Here is a 16,482-nt window from a genome sequence, read left to right on the forward strand (position 1 = left end):
CGCTCAGACATGCTGCACAGCAGCTGCACGATAGCCGCTCATGGAATCGTTCACTTGGGAGGCGACCGAACCTTCTAAACGAGTGTTGCAACCAGACACAGTGGTGATCAGCGCGCGCGAGTGGTTTGGCAACTTTGCAGCCTGTCGGCTACAAAAGCCGCCACCGCGCTCGCTTCCCCTGGAGACTCTGGAAGGTTTTGGGTTAAAACATCGTAATGGGGTCGGCATGAGCTAGATATTCGGCATTGGTGTATGCCAAGCGCATATCACCTCAAAATAGGCCTACCGCCTTGTAGACCTCGTGTTCTGTGTTTTATGTTCTTAGAGGGGTGAGGAAGGCAGCAAGAGTGCGTCGCCCAGAGGATCTTCTTTTCCGTTGTTTCAGCTTGTAATCTTGGAGGGGGAGTGTCCAGTCCACTTGCTCTACATTAATATCGTCCATGAAATGATCCAGCTAGGCTGTCTTGTTCATTGAGGGGTGATAAGTTTGAAATGAGGAACACTACCTCCATGTGTTGATTTGCAATACGAATGAACAAGGGTGACAAGACGTGAAGGAGCTGGTAAGATATGGGCCTCCCATGTCACCTCCAGACCTGCAGGATGGTGGCAAGAGTGCCGGAAGGGGTGGAGTGATGTGTGGGGGGTTTATACTCATGGAAGGGGGACAAGAGTCGGGTGTCGATATGTGCATTCGTCCGTAGCAATCACAGGGGTGACATTCGTTTAGCAATCGGGTATGTGTTGTCCTTTATTGGGGGTGGTTTTGTTGTCAAGTAATTAATGTGGCAGTGAATTATCGCTGTGAAAAAAACCTGTTACAATTAAAATCAGAGATATGATCGTCGTCCTTGCTATCGTTCGGATTTCTGGCCAAGCATCGGCAGGCATCGTTATGGTTGTGCAGCCCTGGTCCACATGTTCAGGGTTTCCTGCACTAGTGCAAGAGTCAGATCAAATAATTACCCCAGGGACGACCAAAGTGCACCACTCTTTAACGACATGATACATTGAACGATGTTGTGCATCGTGACCCAGCAGCTTCGTCCCGAAGGGAAGTTTGGTGCGTGAATAGGTTTAAGTTCTTCCGCCACGCTGTGGTACCTAACATTGGGACCTGTTCTAAGAGCCATGAGTGATTTACTCTCCTTTATTCGCAGAACGCGTATACATACACTGTAAGTCAGGAGTAGGTACCAGGAATTACCTACCGAATGTAAAAGCCTGTGTATTCTTCCTAGTGAGGTATATATGGGGATGAAAGGGTGGGACTAAGCTCAAGGCCACAGAAGACCCTTCCCAACTGCGTTTCACCTTTGGTTGTCCCTTGCATTGTCTCATCAACACCAGGGAGTAGTATCAGCATGCTCTCTAAAAAGCAATTAGATATATCCACAATCCTCATCTACAAAACATATACACCATTTTCCATTTTCTGTACAGACTTTGCTTTAAAAACTTCAGCTCTGAGAAATTCTGGGCATATTATATCACTATCCCCTCTGACTCCTTATTCTGGGTTATGGGGCAAGATTCTTAAGAATGATGTTTCCCTTAAGCGAGCTTAAGAAGAATCCATAGGTCCCATACACCAGATCTTCTCATTCTTCGACAACACTCAGCTGTCACCTTTCCAAGTCACTAAACATCCTCGGTCTGTCCTTAACTCAAAATCTCATGGCTAGAATGACATCCATCATCTCCTCTCTCAAGCGGGCATTAAATTGCACACTATCGAGGTTAGGGGTTCAAGATGTATCAAGTCTCCTGCGTTCTTCTCCCTCACACAACAATGTTGTCCATACAATAAATTGTTCGCCCTCAAAGGAGGTATGCATCACTATGTGGGGGTTTCCACCACACATGCCTTCTATATGGACATAAGTTAGCTAGTCAAAGGCTCTATATATATATATCTCATCATACTCCCCTTCTCATACTCGACAGTCTTCTATCCTCTATATATATATCGCCGCCATGTTGCATCTCTTTCTATATATCATCGATATATGTATCATATGATCACTCTTCTGAACTTGACAAAAATAATTTTGCTCCCCACTCCCGCGGGTTCCCGCTGCACTTTTTGCATACTCTAGCTCATCCCTATATCATGTCCAAACCCGTATATATATATATATATATATATCTTCACTCTATATCATCCCTATATATATATATAGGGTATATCATATCGGTGAAACGTCAGATATGATATATATTTCTGCTTCTCTATATATATATATATAACAGCTGAGCGAGTGAGACTTTGACTGAGTGGCGGTTTGTTGCCTTTTTAACTCTGACGGCAACAGCCTTCCTTTGTCTCATCATTTCTGCCTAAGGCTGAACTCTTCTCTCAAGAAGAGTGTAATAAAACACCTCCACCCTGGAAACTGACCTTTCTTTGGCTACTTACTTTTTATCCTGTGAGCGGCAAGTAACGGGCCTTTCTTCTACACTCTTTATGCCTGCCCTGAGCTGATCTCCCTTTGATGTTTTCTGTAAAAAGCCCTCTGGCCTCAACTCTCAGAAGGCTTATGGAACCTGATGGAGTGCCTCCCTATTGTCCTTTTTTTTTAAAACCGTGCTTCCGATGTCAAAAGCTCGGTCAAACCTCTTCGCCTCTGCCTATTAACATCTACCTTTCCTTTTTCCTTGCTGGAAGTATGCCTTCATACAGCATGTACCTAAGAAGGGTGACCGCTCCAATCCCTCAAACTACCGCCTCTATAGCTTACTCTCTCTGAAATTCATCTGTGCTTTCTTTGAATCAATCCTTAACCGGAAAGATTCTAAAGCACCTTTCCACTTCTGACCTTCTCTATCTGATCGCCAGGTATGGGTTCCGTAAGGGCGTTCTACTGGCGATCTACTTGCTCTGTTAACTGACTCTTGGTCATCCTCTCTTAGCCGTTTCGGTGTAACTTTCTCAGTTGCCCAAGACATATCGAAAGCCTCCGATATAGTCTGGCACAAGTCTTTGCTTTCTAAACTGTCCTCATTCGGATTCTATCCCTCTCTCTGTTCCTTTATCTCCAGTTTCCTTTCCGGCTGTTCTATCTCTGCGGTGGTAGACGGTCACTGTTCTTCCCCTAAACCTATCAACAGTGGTGTTCCACAGTGCTCTGTCCTATCACCCACTCTCTTTATATTATTCATCAATGATCTTCTTTCCAATACAAACTGTTCTGTCCAATAATATGCCGACGACTCCACTTTGCATTATTCAACTTCTTTCAATAGAAGGCCATCACAAAAGGAAGTACACGACTCCATAATGGAGGCTGCAGAACGCTTAACCTCATACCTTGCTGTCATTTCCGATTGGGGTAGAAGGAACCTTGTGTCCTTTAATGCCTCAAAAACTCTATTTATCCACCTATCAGCTCGACACAATCTTCCAAACAAATATCCCCTAGTCTTCGACAACACACAGCTGTCACCTTCTTCAACACTAGATATCTTTGGTCTATCCCTGACTCAAAATCTCAACTGGAAACTTCATAAAAAATTATCTCCTCTTTCGCTTAATCAGCTTCCTCGAGGTTGGGCGTTCTGTATCGTCTCCGCCAGTTCTTCTCCCCCACAGAGTTGCTATCCATATACAGGGGCCTTGTTCGCCCTCGTACGGAGTATGCATCTCACGTGTGGTGGGGCTCCACTCACACAGCTCTTCTGGACATAGTGGAGTCTAAGGCTCTTCGTCTCAAGAACTCTCCTCCTCCTACTGATAGTCTTCTACCTCTTAAATTCCGTCGCGATGTTGCCTCTCATATCATCTTTTATCGCTATTTTCACGCTGACTGCTCTTCTGAACTTGCTAACTGCATGCCTCCCCCCTTCCCACGGCCCCGCTGCGCACGACTTTCTACTTATGCTCATCCCTATACTGTCCAAACCCCTCACGCTGGTAAACTCTGGAACAGCCTTCCTTCATTTGTATTTCCTCCTGCCTACGACTTGAACTCTTTCAAGAGGAGGGTATCAGGACACCTCTCCTACCGAAATTGACCCCTCTTTCGGCCACCTCTTTTGATTCTTTTTTTTAGGAGCAGCGAGTAGCGGACTTTTTTTTTATTATTGTTTCCTTTTTTTGTGCCCTTTAGCTGTCTCCTTTATTGTAAAAAAAATGAAGAAAAAAGAATATCACCAGTAAAACGCCCCTTGTGGAACCCATACTGGCATTCAGATACTTATGAATCGTCCGGTTAAGGATTGATTCAACAGCTATAGGAAGACAGGAAAGTAAAGCTATAAGGCAGTATTTTGAGGGACTGGAAAGAGTTTGACCAGGCAGAGTGTCAGCACGGAAACACAGATTTAAAGGACAATAGGAGGCACTCCGACAGGCCCATAAGCTTTCTGAGGGTTGAGGCCAGAGAGGGCCTAGAAAACATCTCATAAACAAGTAATAATAACAGGCATAGTGGAGTCAGAGGGGGATGAGTGGGAGGAATATGCCCTGAATCGTCCAGAGTGTTTGAAGCAGGAGATGCAAGTACATGGGGGAGAGTTACTGGAACTGATATAGAGTAACCTCATGACTCAATGGGAAAAGGAGGAAACTAGACATGGAGCCAGAGATAAACCAGCAAGACTATTTTTACAAAAGGGACTAAGATATCAGGAGAGGTGACACATGAATGCTCGTCTGGAAAAAGTAACCGTGACGTCCTGGATGTTGAACTGGATGAAGAACTTCAATATTACATTAAATAAGAACATAATTTATTTAAGGATAAACTATAACAAGGTAAAGTATAAGGAATGTAAAGCTTTTTTTAGTAGTAGAAAGTGGATGGCGGTGAAGCAATTCAAGTGTGTACGATGAAGGAGTGAATGGATATGTACCACTCTGTGTAGTAAAGATGAGAGGAAACAAGGAATGGCTTAAGCAGGATGTTTTAGGCCAAATAAACAGAGATAGAGCATGGAGAATTTGGAAAATAAGAAAGAATGAAACCAACAGAGAAAGACACAAACATCTTAGAAATTAATAAACAATAGTGAGAAGAAAATATTGATGAACATAGTGGACTAAGAAACAAAAGTGTTCTATAAATACCTTAGGAGTAAACAAGAAAAGCATGAAGAACACCTTAGGAGTAAACAAGAAAAGAATCAGAGTGTAATAAGGGTGAGGGATGATGAGCAGGTATATGATGAGGAGATAAAGATCAGTGAAGTGTTATACAAAAGTTTTCAAAAGGTATTCAATAAAAAGTCTGAATCTGAACCCATGACGACAAAGGAAAGAACAGTTAACTAATTGGAAAACATAGATGTGGACAAAGAATAATTGTAAAACATAGATGTGGACAGAAATGATTTATAAGCCCCATGAAGTCACTGGATGCCAGGAAGGCAACGGGACCAGATGATATATCGGGCCATTACTAAAGAAATGTGCCAAACAACTGACGGACCCAATTTACGACGTAATGAAGTGCTCAACTAGCAAGAGTGATTAAACCAAGGCTTTTTACCATAATGATTACAGAAAGTACGTGGAATGTGTGCCACCATTCCAGAGACGATCACCTCTTTGATGCGCTGGGCACACACAGAAGGGCCTCTCTCCTGGAAACAGTAATCATTCCATGCGAAATCGGAAAAGTACATCCTCAGGTCGTCCCACCGAGCTGAAGCAAAATGCCAGAAGCATCGCCTTTTCGGTGGGTCCAGAGGATGTACAGGAGCGATAGGACAGGATACAAAAATAAGATTGTGATTGGAGGAGCCCAACGGAAAGAACAGTTTGACTGAGTTAGCAGAAGGGTTAGAAGTAAGAAAGAGGTCTAGTATATTGGGCCGGTCTCCAAGACGGTCGGGAATACGTGTAGGGTGCTGAACCAGCTGCTCTAGATCATTGAGGGTAGCAAAGTTGTAGGCTTGTTCACCGGGCTGATCAGTGAAAGAGGATGAAAGCCAAAGTTGGTGGTGAACATTGAAGAGCACCTTTGTTTAAGCTTTTCTTGATGTGATCCAGCTTTATTCTCCGCATTTACCTTACTACTCATATTCAAGGCGTTAACAGTGCTAGAACGGTATTTTTCTTTAAAATTTCACCTATGGCGCCAGTAGACTTTCCTGCTGGAGCCTGGCGGTCGGCCGCACCCCATTATGGCGCAAGCGTTTAGGGAGGTGGTGGCCGAGTCGTCAGCATGCGGGCGTGATGACCCCATGGACCTAGGTTAGAGTCCCACCGAAACACGCTAATTTTTCAAGCCATCGCCGAGTGGCGGAAGATTACCCACATGCTGTCCAGATCTTTAATCAACCCTAACTTCAGCGAATTTGTTCAAGTGGATCACGGGGAGGGGGGGATTGGCCCGAGAAAGAGTCATACATTACATAATGGCATAATCATAAACAAAATTCCCCTGCGCCACTAACGTGCTGGGGCCGTCCAAGAGGCCTCTCAAGAGAGCTACCGGCGCTACAGGTAGCACCTAACAGCAACAGCAAAAATAGTGCTGCCATTTTGCCTGGCTCATGCTGCCCCCCAGAGTTCATCTTTGATCCTCTTTTAGAGAGAATCGAGAGTCCGAGTTGATCGGTGGTCTTCAGGGCAGCATGTGGGTAGTCTTAGGCCACTTGGCGCTGACTAAAAAATTGGCAGCGTGTGGCTGTACGTGTAGTTACCTGCTTGTGAAGAAGTACACAGTGACCTAAGGAGTAGTTGCCTGTTGCAGCTTGTAAGTTGAAGGATCTGGCCATGAGCCATTACTGTTCCCAGGGAGTGTTTCTCATTGTCTTAGCAGTGTTCACTATTTTCACTGAGGTTGTGATTTGCACAGTACTCTAAAAGCTTTCTTGTTTTGGCTGTTCCAAAAGATGTAGTCACAGCAGTCAGGTGGCTTCAGTACAGTTAGTCATCTACAGTACTAATTGCTTCCTCCCTACAGACTGAGGGACTTTATCTTCTCAAGTTTGATAACATGTTGTTAGTGAGCATTAAAGTTTATCAAGTGTGGCTCTCACACTTAGCTTGGTACGGAAAATGGAGTTTGCAGCATCAAATGCAGGGAGCCTTTCAAGATACTCAACCAGTAATGCAATGATCATTTCCACAGCCAGGCAGATCAACAAGCCACGGATTCGTGGAAGGAAGAAAAAGTACTACGTTAGAGGATACAGCTTTGAACTGAAGTGTGTGAACTATGACTATGTGGACGCACAATTAACCTGGACTTACCCAAACTCAAACGCTGTGAGTACATCCCTAATACCCGTGTTACAAAACAGTATTAAAACAAAAGAAGGTATGTATGTATATTAGATTCTATCCATATATTCAAATCAAAACTTTAAAGGTAAAACCACTGAGCTATCTATGCCATCTCTGACATTATGTGTCGCTATGGCCATGCAGCCATTTATTAATGTTTTTTTTTTTATTTCCTCACTAGTATGATTAATGTCTGTTTTCATTGTTTTGCATCTCAGGGAAACCATTGTGATTTCACACCACAACTTCTGACAGAAAGATTTACACACACACACCAAAAAAAAAAAAAAATGGCAGCCAAGATGATTATAAGTGGGGGTAGTAAAGTAAAAGGTATAAAACAATATAAATTCAAATATATAATGAAAAATATGACCATAGAGGAAAGAGTAAAGATAAGGGTAATTGTAAATGAAGCACAGGAATTAAGAAATAACAGAGACAGAAAAGGAGAGTTTTTTTTCTGGAGAGTGCAAAACGAAAGAGTGACGAAGTAGTGGATCAAGAAGAGGGAGGAGGAGAACAATTAAATGGCAAAAACAGTATGGAAGAGAAGACGGGAATGAAAAAGCTTAGGTTAATATACACTAATGTCACTCATGTCAAAGAAGCTGGAAATGATTGATTGGTTGATTTAGAGTTTCTTTCATGGCGCCGCAACACCTTGGTCATATGGCACCGGAGTAATATAATGAAAGACAAATAATTAAAATAATCTAAGGATGATAAAAGTTATTAGGAAGATAGTTTTGAAATGGTCCATTCAGATATAGCACTAGTTTAAAATACAATAAAATGTTTATTAAAAATGCATTGGTGAAATACAAAGAACTTTCTATGAAGAGACCCTACAAGAGATGGAGGATGCCCATCTCCTGCAGATACCCCATGTCGTCATGTCCAGGGGTGTGCGCCTTTTCTCCCAGCATTAGGGAAAGGGAAAAATTCCCATGTACATCACGTGTACAACATGTGTGACCCGTCATCAGGCGGGCCAGAACTGTCTCCTTTTTGCGACACCTTATGTGGGAGTAAGACCAGGGACGTACTGCCCTGGTCGAAATTTCCCCCATCTTGGTGGTGGTGGTCACATTCTCCCATCTGGCCTGCCACGCGCTGTCAGCGGCGGCCCGGGGCGGGATTCATCAAACCATTTACCGGACCTCTGTCTGGTAAGTCTCGCGGTATCTCCGCCCACCCGGTAAATCGGCATTCATAACCAAACACATATCGCTGTTTCGGTGTAAAATATATGACAAAAAAAAAAATCTATGGCACTTAGAAGAGTTTTGTTTTGATGGAAATATAGTCTTACCATTACCCTATTGAGTTAACTTATCCAATTAGAAATGTATTTTATAGTTTATCAGAATTTTAACCAAAAATAACAGTAACTTACATTTCGAGAAATCATCGTTTTTACATTTCATTATCATAGGTTACTATGTTTGATATGCTATTTCTGCAATGTATTTTTTTTATTCTACAGATATTTCTGAGTTATGGTACCTGGTTCCATCCTTTTCAAAGGATATTATACACTCGATGGTGTGGGTAACACGGGGCACCACCCCACTCACTGTAGATAGGTTTTTACTCAGAAGCCTCCAGGCTTATAATGTTTTTCTGCTGCCTTGCTGGCTTGTTTTCTTGTCTTTTCCTTCTTCCTCTTCTCGTTCTTGGTTCTGCTTGTCCTCTTTTCCTTCCGCTCAAGATAATCTATGAAGTCGGAGGACCTCTTGAACCCAAACGAGGTCAGGAGGTTGGTCTCACTGTGTCCAAAGTTATGCTCCAGGATTGTGACCTGGGACACAAAGACAGTCCTATGTAGGCCACAGAATTTGTCTTTTGAAGCATTCATCCAGACCTTTCCGTGTAGGCTCTCATTTCTGTTCTGTGTCCTCCCCTTCAGGCAATTCTCCAGCAGCTCTGGTCTTGTGAGGTCACGGTACACCGTCCTGATGAGGCTGAGGTTGTCGTATGATATGTGGGACAAGTAAATCCTCTTGTCAGTGTGTGGTGCTGGTCTCTCCCCTTTTGCCAGGCTTCTCTGCACCCAGCACCAAGAGGATTGACTCTTGGGGCACAGCCGATGTCCTTCATTTTTGGCGGCAGTGTGGTGATAATAGCTGGCCATTATCGCTGACCTCATGCTACCGACAGTCTCATGCTTGTCTCTGACAGCCTTTGTGTAGTATGAGGAGAGCTTGTCAATAACTTCGTCATAGTTATGCAGCTACATATATCGAAAAACTGCCTAAAAATCATACAAATAACGTAATAAACACATAATATCTTGGTTCTAGAGCGCGGTCGCGCGCCAGCGCGCCACTCCAGGCCTGAGATAGTGTCAGATAATGACTAATTTCCAGTGGAAACAGGCATCGTACCGCTAAGATATTTTAAAACAGTTACCCATGAAGAAAAGAGACAGTATATCAGTGATGAAAGAAAATGGCACAACTTATGATAAGGACAGGGATATTAGTGAAGTGATGAATATAAATTTTCAAAAAGTGTTCACTCAAGAAACGGAAATTCAGACAAAAGAAAAAGAGGATGCAGTTCAAAGAATGATGATAAGAGTGGATAAAGAAGAGTTGAGGAAACTAATGAAATCACTAGATGGGAGAAAAGTCATGGGACCAGATAATATATCAGGACAGGTGATAAAAGAATGCAATGAAAGCTAAAAATCGGAATGGAGAGAGGTGACAAGTGGAGTGCCGCAGGGATCTGTACTCGCACCGATAATGTCCTTGATTTATATTAACAACATGCCAGAAAGAGTAAAAAGCTACATGAGCCTGTTTGCGGATGATGTAAAGCTGCAAAGAAGGATAAGGACGAAGGAAGAGTGCATGGGGTTGCATTAGGATCAAAATGCAGTACGTGAGTGGAGCAACAAATGGGAAATGGAATTCAATGCAGACAAATGTAACATATTGAAGATGGGAAAAGGTAAAAATAAACCCCTGAAACAAAATAAAATGGGTGAGCCACGCTACCACTTGTTTTTTTTCAGTCACCGCCGAGTGGCCTGAGACTACCCACATGCTGTCCTGAAGACCACCCATCAACCCGCACTCTAGAGGAAACCGTCCAAGTGAATCAAAAAGGAGTTCCGGGGACAGCATGAGCCAAGAAAAGATGGCGCCACTAAAACACTTGCCTGCGCCATGACAGGCTGGGGCCGACTACCATCCAGGCCCTTGAATAAGATTGCCTACCGGCGCTAAAGATTGACACGTAATAAAAAAAAAACGAAAAAAAAAATGGAGATGAATATAGACAATTGCAAAATCTTTGATTTGCGTTCCACTATATAAATATAGATATGATGACAAAGATAATAAAGGCAATGATTAGACCAAAGTTAGACTATGCAGCAGTGGCATGGTCCCCACACAAAAAAAAAGGATGTAAAGAGACTAGAAAGGATTCAGAGAATTGCAACAAAAATGGTACCTGAACTCTCAGATCTGCCATATGAAGAAAAATTGGAACGCATGAACCTGCCAACTTTGGAACAGAGGAGAGAAAGGGTAGGGTTGGGTTGTTTAAGTTGATGAGTGGTATGGAAAAGGTAGATAGAGTGGACTTGATGGTGAGAGAGCTAAGAAGAGGATTGAGAGGACACTACAAGAAGCTGAGAAAGGGAACATGCTTGAGAGACAAAAAGAAGTACAGCTTTCCTCATAGAAGTGTGGATTTGTGGAACAGTTTGGAGGAGGAAGTGGTGGACGCGAAGAGTGTCCACCAAATGAAAGAAAGATTTGATAAAAGTAGACAAAGAGACTGGACTATCCGAGCCTAGCTCATGACTTGTTTGCACAAATAGGTGAATACACACACACACACACACACACACACACACACACACACACACACACACACACACACACACACACACACACACACACACACACACACACACACACACACACACACACACACACACTGCACACAACAAAAATGTTTGGACATCAATGAAACATTCATGACTGCAAATTTTAATTTTGCAGTCTCTTTTTCCATGTCCTAAATAATCATCAAAGTGACATTGCTGCTGTCCCATAAAGCATAATCTTTTGTCACTGTGTTATTGGGATTTGTTCACTCTGTCTTATGTCCTATGTCTTATGTCCTATGTCTTATGTCCTAAATAATCATCAAAGTGACATTGCTGCTGTCCCATAAAGCATAATCTTGTGTCACTGTGTTATTGGGATTTGTTCACTCTGTCTTATTAATGCAGGAGCATGGATTGGAACAAGATAGCAATGACAGTCACCGCTGGAGCTTTCTAAGGGTACAGAACGCCTCGGAGAGTGACACAGGAGTCTACATTTGCTCCGTCAGCGCTCCAGGCTATTTGCCAAATAGTGATTTAGTGAACATCACTATCAGGGGTAAGTAATTCCTTGAAGCTAACTGTTTGTTATATTTCCCTCCTTCAAACCATGCATGTTAGGTGGAACTGAAAATGGATCTTAGTCATGTTTGGCCTTACATCACTATATTCATTAATCTCAAAGTGCCTTTTTTTTTGTTTTGTTTATGAATACTCTTTCAGCTGTCACTACTCTGGTGTGTTATCTTCAAAAGTCTGTCTTTTCGGCTCTTATCAACCCGCTCTTAAATTATCTATACCTTCCTGAGGTTCCCTTCCAGCCAGCGTTCCCCAAACACTGAGGGTGGAGGCCGTGGAGCGGTGGCCCCCCTGCGCTGGTGTGCCGTGACTATATTAAATATATTTTCAGTTTTTACTTTAATATTCGACGGCAAACTCTCCCCTTATTCAATATGTTAACAGAAAGACGCACTCGCTGGAAACGTCTGGCAACAAGACCATCCGAAAACAACCCATTGTTGTAGAACAATCAGACATTTTATAACAACCACCTTGTATGTTCTCTTACCTAGACTATATGTCCTCTAAATAGGAACATACATTTTCACATACTGTAACGGACTCCTTAACTACTGCGATACGCATCGTTTCTATGATATGAAGAGTGTGGTGTGTTCTCAGGACTTGGAAAACCTGCGACAGTTTATCATGCTTCTCAGGTAGGCCCCACAAGCTGAAGATGAACGGTGTTCCTTCCTCTCTCAAGGAGGGAATGAGTCTGAACATCACCTGCTCAGCCGTGGGATTTCCTCCAGCTGATGTCAGTTTACAGTTTCAATACTGCTCCAGTGGAAATAACTCCTGTAGTCCCCCGGTAAAGGTGCTTCAGGTAATGAGTGGAGTTTTGTGTTTTTGTGTCACTGTATCACGATTTATGTCCTTGGCTATCACCTGTTATTTCCTATTTGCTTACGCCTAGAAGGTACGAAAAATGGCTATTATTTCCTTCAAACTTTGCTCCTGTGACCAGGATAATTATAATTTTGAAGTTTACCTATTGCCATTGGGAAATCACCATTGGGAAAACTGGCGAATGTTAACATTCTCGTTCACAAAAAGCTACAACAAAACGACATGCAATTCAAAAGTAGTATTTATTTATTCTATAACTGTACAAGAGAGACCACAGAAATTTAGAAGTGAGTAGTTTTTCGTGATTTACACTTACTATACTGTAAACTACTTTCACGAATCAGCCCCCAAATATAGTCTCCCAGCATGTCTTCATTATATGATCCATGGTAGCGGCGTTCAAAGTCCAGTATGTCTCGGTGGAGACTCTCGCCTTGCTCCTCCGAGTATGCTCTCATGTTCCCCTTGAATTTATCAAGATGAGCGTCAATGATATTGACTTTGACTGAAGCTCATTTCTTCACCAGGGTCTCAACAAGCTCCACATAGTTTTCGGCCTTGTGATTCCCCAGGAAGCCCCGAACCACTGCGACAAAGCTGTTTCGCGTTGCTTCCTCCGTCCTCGTGAGCTTCTTGGAGAATTCTTTGCACTATATGATCTTATTTAATTGTGGTCCAACAAAGACACCAGCTTTCACTTTTGCCTCAGACAGCCTAGGCAAGAAGTCTTGGAGGTACTTGAAGGCTGCAGACTCCTTACAAGAGCTGTGACAAATTTTCTCCTAAGGCCCAATTTTAAATGCAGTGGTGGGAACAATACCTTCCGGGGGTCTATCAGTGGCTCCCATTCGACGTTGTTCCTCCCCACAATGAACTCGGCCCGCTTTGGTCAGTCCCACCAGTGGTAGTGTGCCGCAGGTCCCTTCTGTCCCAAAGGCAAAGATAACACGGAGACCCATCAAGAATGTCATCATTTTGAAGTCTCCGATAACCTCCCAACTGTACTTTTCCTACTTCAAGGCGTCTAGCAAGATCCTGACGCTGCTCCCCGTCGAGGGGGAGTCACCTTGTCGTGGTGACGGGTCTTGAAGCGAGGTCGGTGGCACCACCTACCCTGGTGGCTTGCCTACCTCGATAAGGGTCGATGTCCGCTGACCTCGTGGACCAAGTGCTCCCCCCTCATCACCGGTAGAGGAGGCCTACTGGTGATGTTGACTGTGCCCGCACTTTTACCACCTAGGGCAGGGCTATTGCCTCCCCACGTGTTTGCCGTGCGTGGCGTCGCGTATACCCTCCGTGCCATCTCATCTGAGAGTCGAGTTCACCGCGGGGCAGGCTGTAGTTCCCTTCGGTGGGCAACACGCTCCTTTGGTGGGAGGGTTTAGGTAAGAAGGATGGTTCAGTGTGGTCCCACTGAATCAATCGGCTGGTCACGAGTTGGCTAGGGTCAAGCGGTCACTGTCAGGTTGGCGGAGGCAACGGTCCCGCGGCCGCCATTAAACGCCTGGCAGTGGCCGCATATACTTCCCCATTGCCCCTGGTGCTGGTCTTGCCCCAACATCCAGCCTCCCCTTGTTGTGCTCCGTAGTGGGTTGGGGCGTGAGGATGTGAAAAAAATCACTTTTTGTATGGGTAAACATAATTTGCCCCGTCCTGCTTCTCTTCCTGACGTCCGCCTGTTCCCGGATACTTCCAAGCGGTCCTCTCTCATCGCCACATGAAAGCCTTTCATGGCTCCCGAGGGTGTTTATGGGAAGTCCCTACCCCATAAAGGGTCTGCCCAAGACAAGTCCGTGCGACAAAAATGTCAACGGAATATCTCACGTAACCATTCCCTGATCAAGGCTTGTGGCCGTGAGCCCAAGATCATCCCAAAAGGGGATGGGAGCTTATTGATTGAAGTGTCGTCACCTGAAGAGAGCTCAAAGCTCCGCGCCTTTACCTCTGACCCTGGTGCATCAGTGTCCTGCTCTCCCCATGCCACCATGAACCAATCTAGGAGAGCTGTCTTTTCACGGGACCTTCTCCGCTATTCAGAAGAAAGACTGGTCATCGAGCTCAAAAACTACGATATGGCATCAGTACACTATGTGCAACGGAAGGTAGATGGAATTCTCACACCTATACCAACTTTGTTTATTACCTTCATCCGATTAGTACTGCCCAAGACAGTCAAGCTGGCCTGGCTACACCTGAATGTGAGGCCCTGTGTCCCCAACCCTAGAAGATGCTTTCATTGGCAAGCGTATGGTCACGTCACCCAGACCTGTCAGCGCTTGTAAAACGGCTTTGCGATAATAAGTGTGTCCTGTGGCATGGATAACCACGATGACGACTGCCCTGGACCTCTGCCTTGTTACCACGGTGGTGAGCCTCATCATGCCTCCTCAAAGGATTATGAGCGTTTCCTCTTTGAGAGGGAAGTACTCAAAATACGCAAACAGGAAAGTGTGCCTTTGCTGAGGCGAAACAACTTGCCATAACAAAAATGTCCAGACCCGGAATGACACATGCCGCTGCCTTCAATGCCCATGCCCATCGCCGTTCTACCACTGCCAAGTCTATTCCTCCCACAACCTCGAAGTTTGCCTGAAAAGACCCCCTCATCCCTCCAGACACTTGCTGATGGCCGCATTGAGCCCCATCACCAGAAGCGCACGCGCAGCGAGGAATCTCTTGGGGACACCCCTTCTGCTAAAGTGCCTTCTCCAGCGCCCAGTTCTGGGTTGCGGGAAGAATCCCGGGTGCCGGCTGCAGCCGCCACCCCTGCACCAGTGGCTCTGGCTAACCCTTAGCCGGTGTCAGCTGCTGCCCAAGGTCACGGAGCGGCACTGCCGACGCCCATGTCCTCAGCCTGACTGTTCGGCACTTGCTGGTCGAGTGCCCCAGTCTGTAGGACCTGCGAGAGCGGTGCCTCCCCGGTAGCAGGGCGACGATGGGAGATTATCTCTCTCTCTGGTGCTGAGAGAGAAGGCACTCTTCCCGGGACATGACGTTTATGGCTACCTAAAGGAGGCTGGCGTCCTCAACCTCCGGTAGGTTTTATTGACTTTTTATTGTTTTTTTCATCATGTTTTTTTTTACCCGTTTTATCTAGTAATATAATATAGTTTATTTTGTACTATTAGGGTAGGCGGTGGCTGAATGGATAGCGAGACGGCGCCGCGGTCAGGAGGACGCGAGTTCAATCCCCACCCGGTGCCACTAGGCTGGGATTTTTCAGCCGCCGCCGAGTGGCTTAAAACTACCCACATGCTGTCCAGAAAACCACCTATCAACCCGGACTTTAGATTCTAGGATTAAAGATGAGCTCCGGGAGGGCAGCATGAGCCAATGCAAGATGGCGCCATTATAAACACTCGCCCGCGCCAGAACGGGCTGGGCCGCCCATCAGGCCCCACCGGGAAGAAGCCTTGGGCCGACCATCAGTCCCCACCGGGAAGAAGCCTACCGGCGCAATAGGCCACGACGTAAAAAAAAAATAGATTCTGCGCCATATGACCCCAGAGTTGCGGCACCAAGACAGAACGCCCCAAATAATCATCAATTATCCTGTCCCACACAGCTACTCACGCCACAGCTGTACCAGTATACACGGATGGCTCCAAATCCGATGCTGGCGTTGGATTTGGAGCTGTCTTTCCAGACTATCTGCCATCCTTTTAGCCATTCGCACCATCTTCTCTTTGCCTGCCGATACTTTTACTGTCTACTGTACTCTGACTCACAGGCAGCCCTGTCCGCAGTAGAAGCTTTTAGGAGCGCCCACCCTATCGTTTTAGATAGTTTTAGCTGGCTAGTTCTAGCAAAAATGCGTGGGCATTAGGTTACTTTATGTTGGGTACCTGCCCACGTCTCTGCGTGGTAATGAGGAGGCCGATGAGGTGGCGCTGGTCGCTGCTTCTCGCCCTCCCTCACAGTGCGCTTTTCCAATTAGGGACTTGCATCCCACCGTGCGGTCTGCACTCCACAGGATGTGGCA

At 45.1% G+C, this 16,482-nt stretch overlaps 1 protein-coding gene across 1 annotated transcript in view; it reads left to right on the forward strand.

Annotated features, from left to right (window-relative positions):
• The first annotated feature begins 7,121 nt into the window (after positions 1–7,121).
• LOC126994840 (vascular endothelial growth factor receptor 3-like) overlaps positions 7,122–16,482 on the forward strand; it is a 66,476-nt gene continuing 57,115 nt past the window's right edge. Inside the window, exons 1-3 of the mRNA XM_050854111.1 lie at positions 7,122–7,216; positions 11,493–11,646; positions 12,308–12,477. Coding sequence (XP_050710068.1) covers positions 12,328–12,477 — 150 coding nt within the window. The 5' untranslated portion in view covers positions 7,122–7,216; positions 11,493–11,646; positions 12,308–12,327. The remainder of the gene's footprint in view (positions 7,217–11,492; positions 11,647–12,307; positions 12,478–16,482) is intronic.

This window comes from Eriocheir sinensis, unplaced genomic scaffold, assembly GCF_024679095.1.
Source record: "Eriocheir sinensis breed Jianghai 21 unplaced genomic scaffold, ASM2467909v1 Scaffold89, whole genome shotgun sequence".
Lineage (NCBI taxonomy): Eukaryota > Metazoa > Arthropoda > Malacostraca > Decapoda > Varunidae > Eriocheir > Eriocheir sinensis.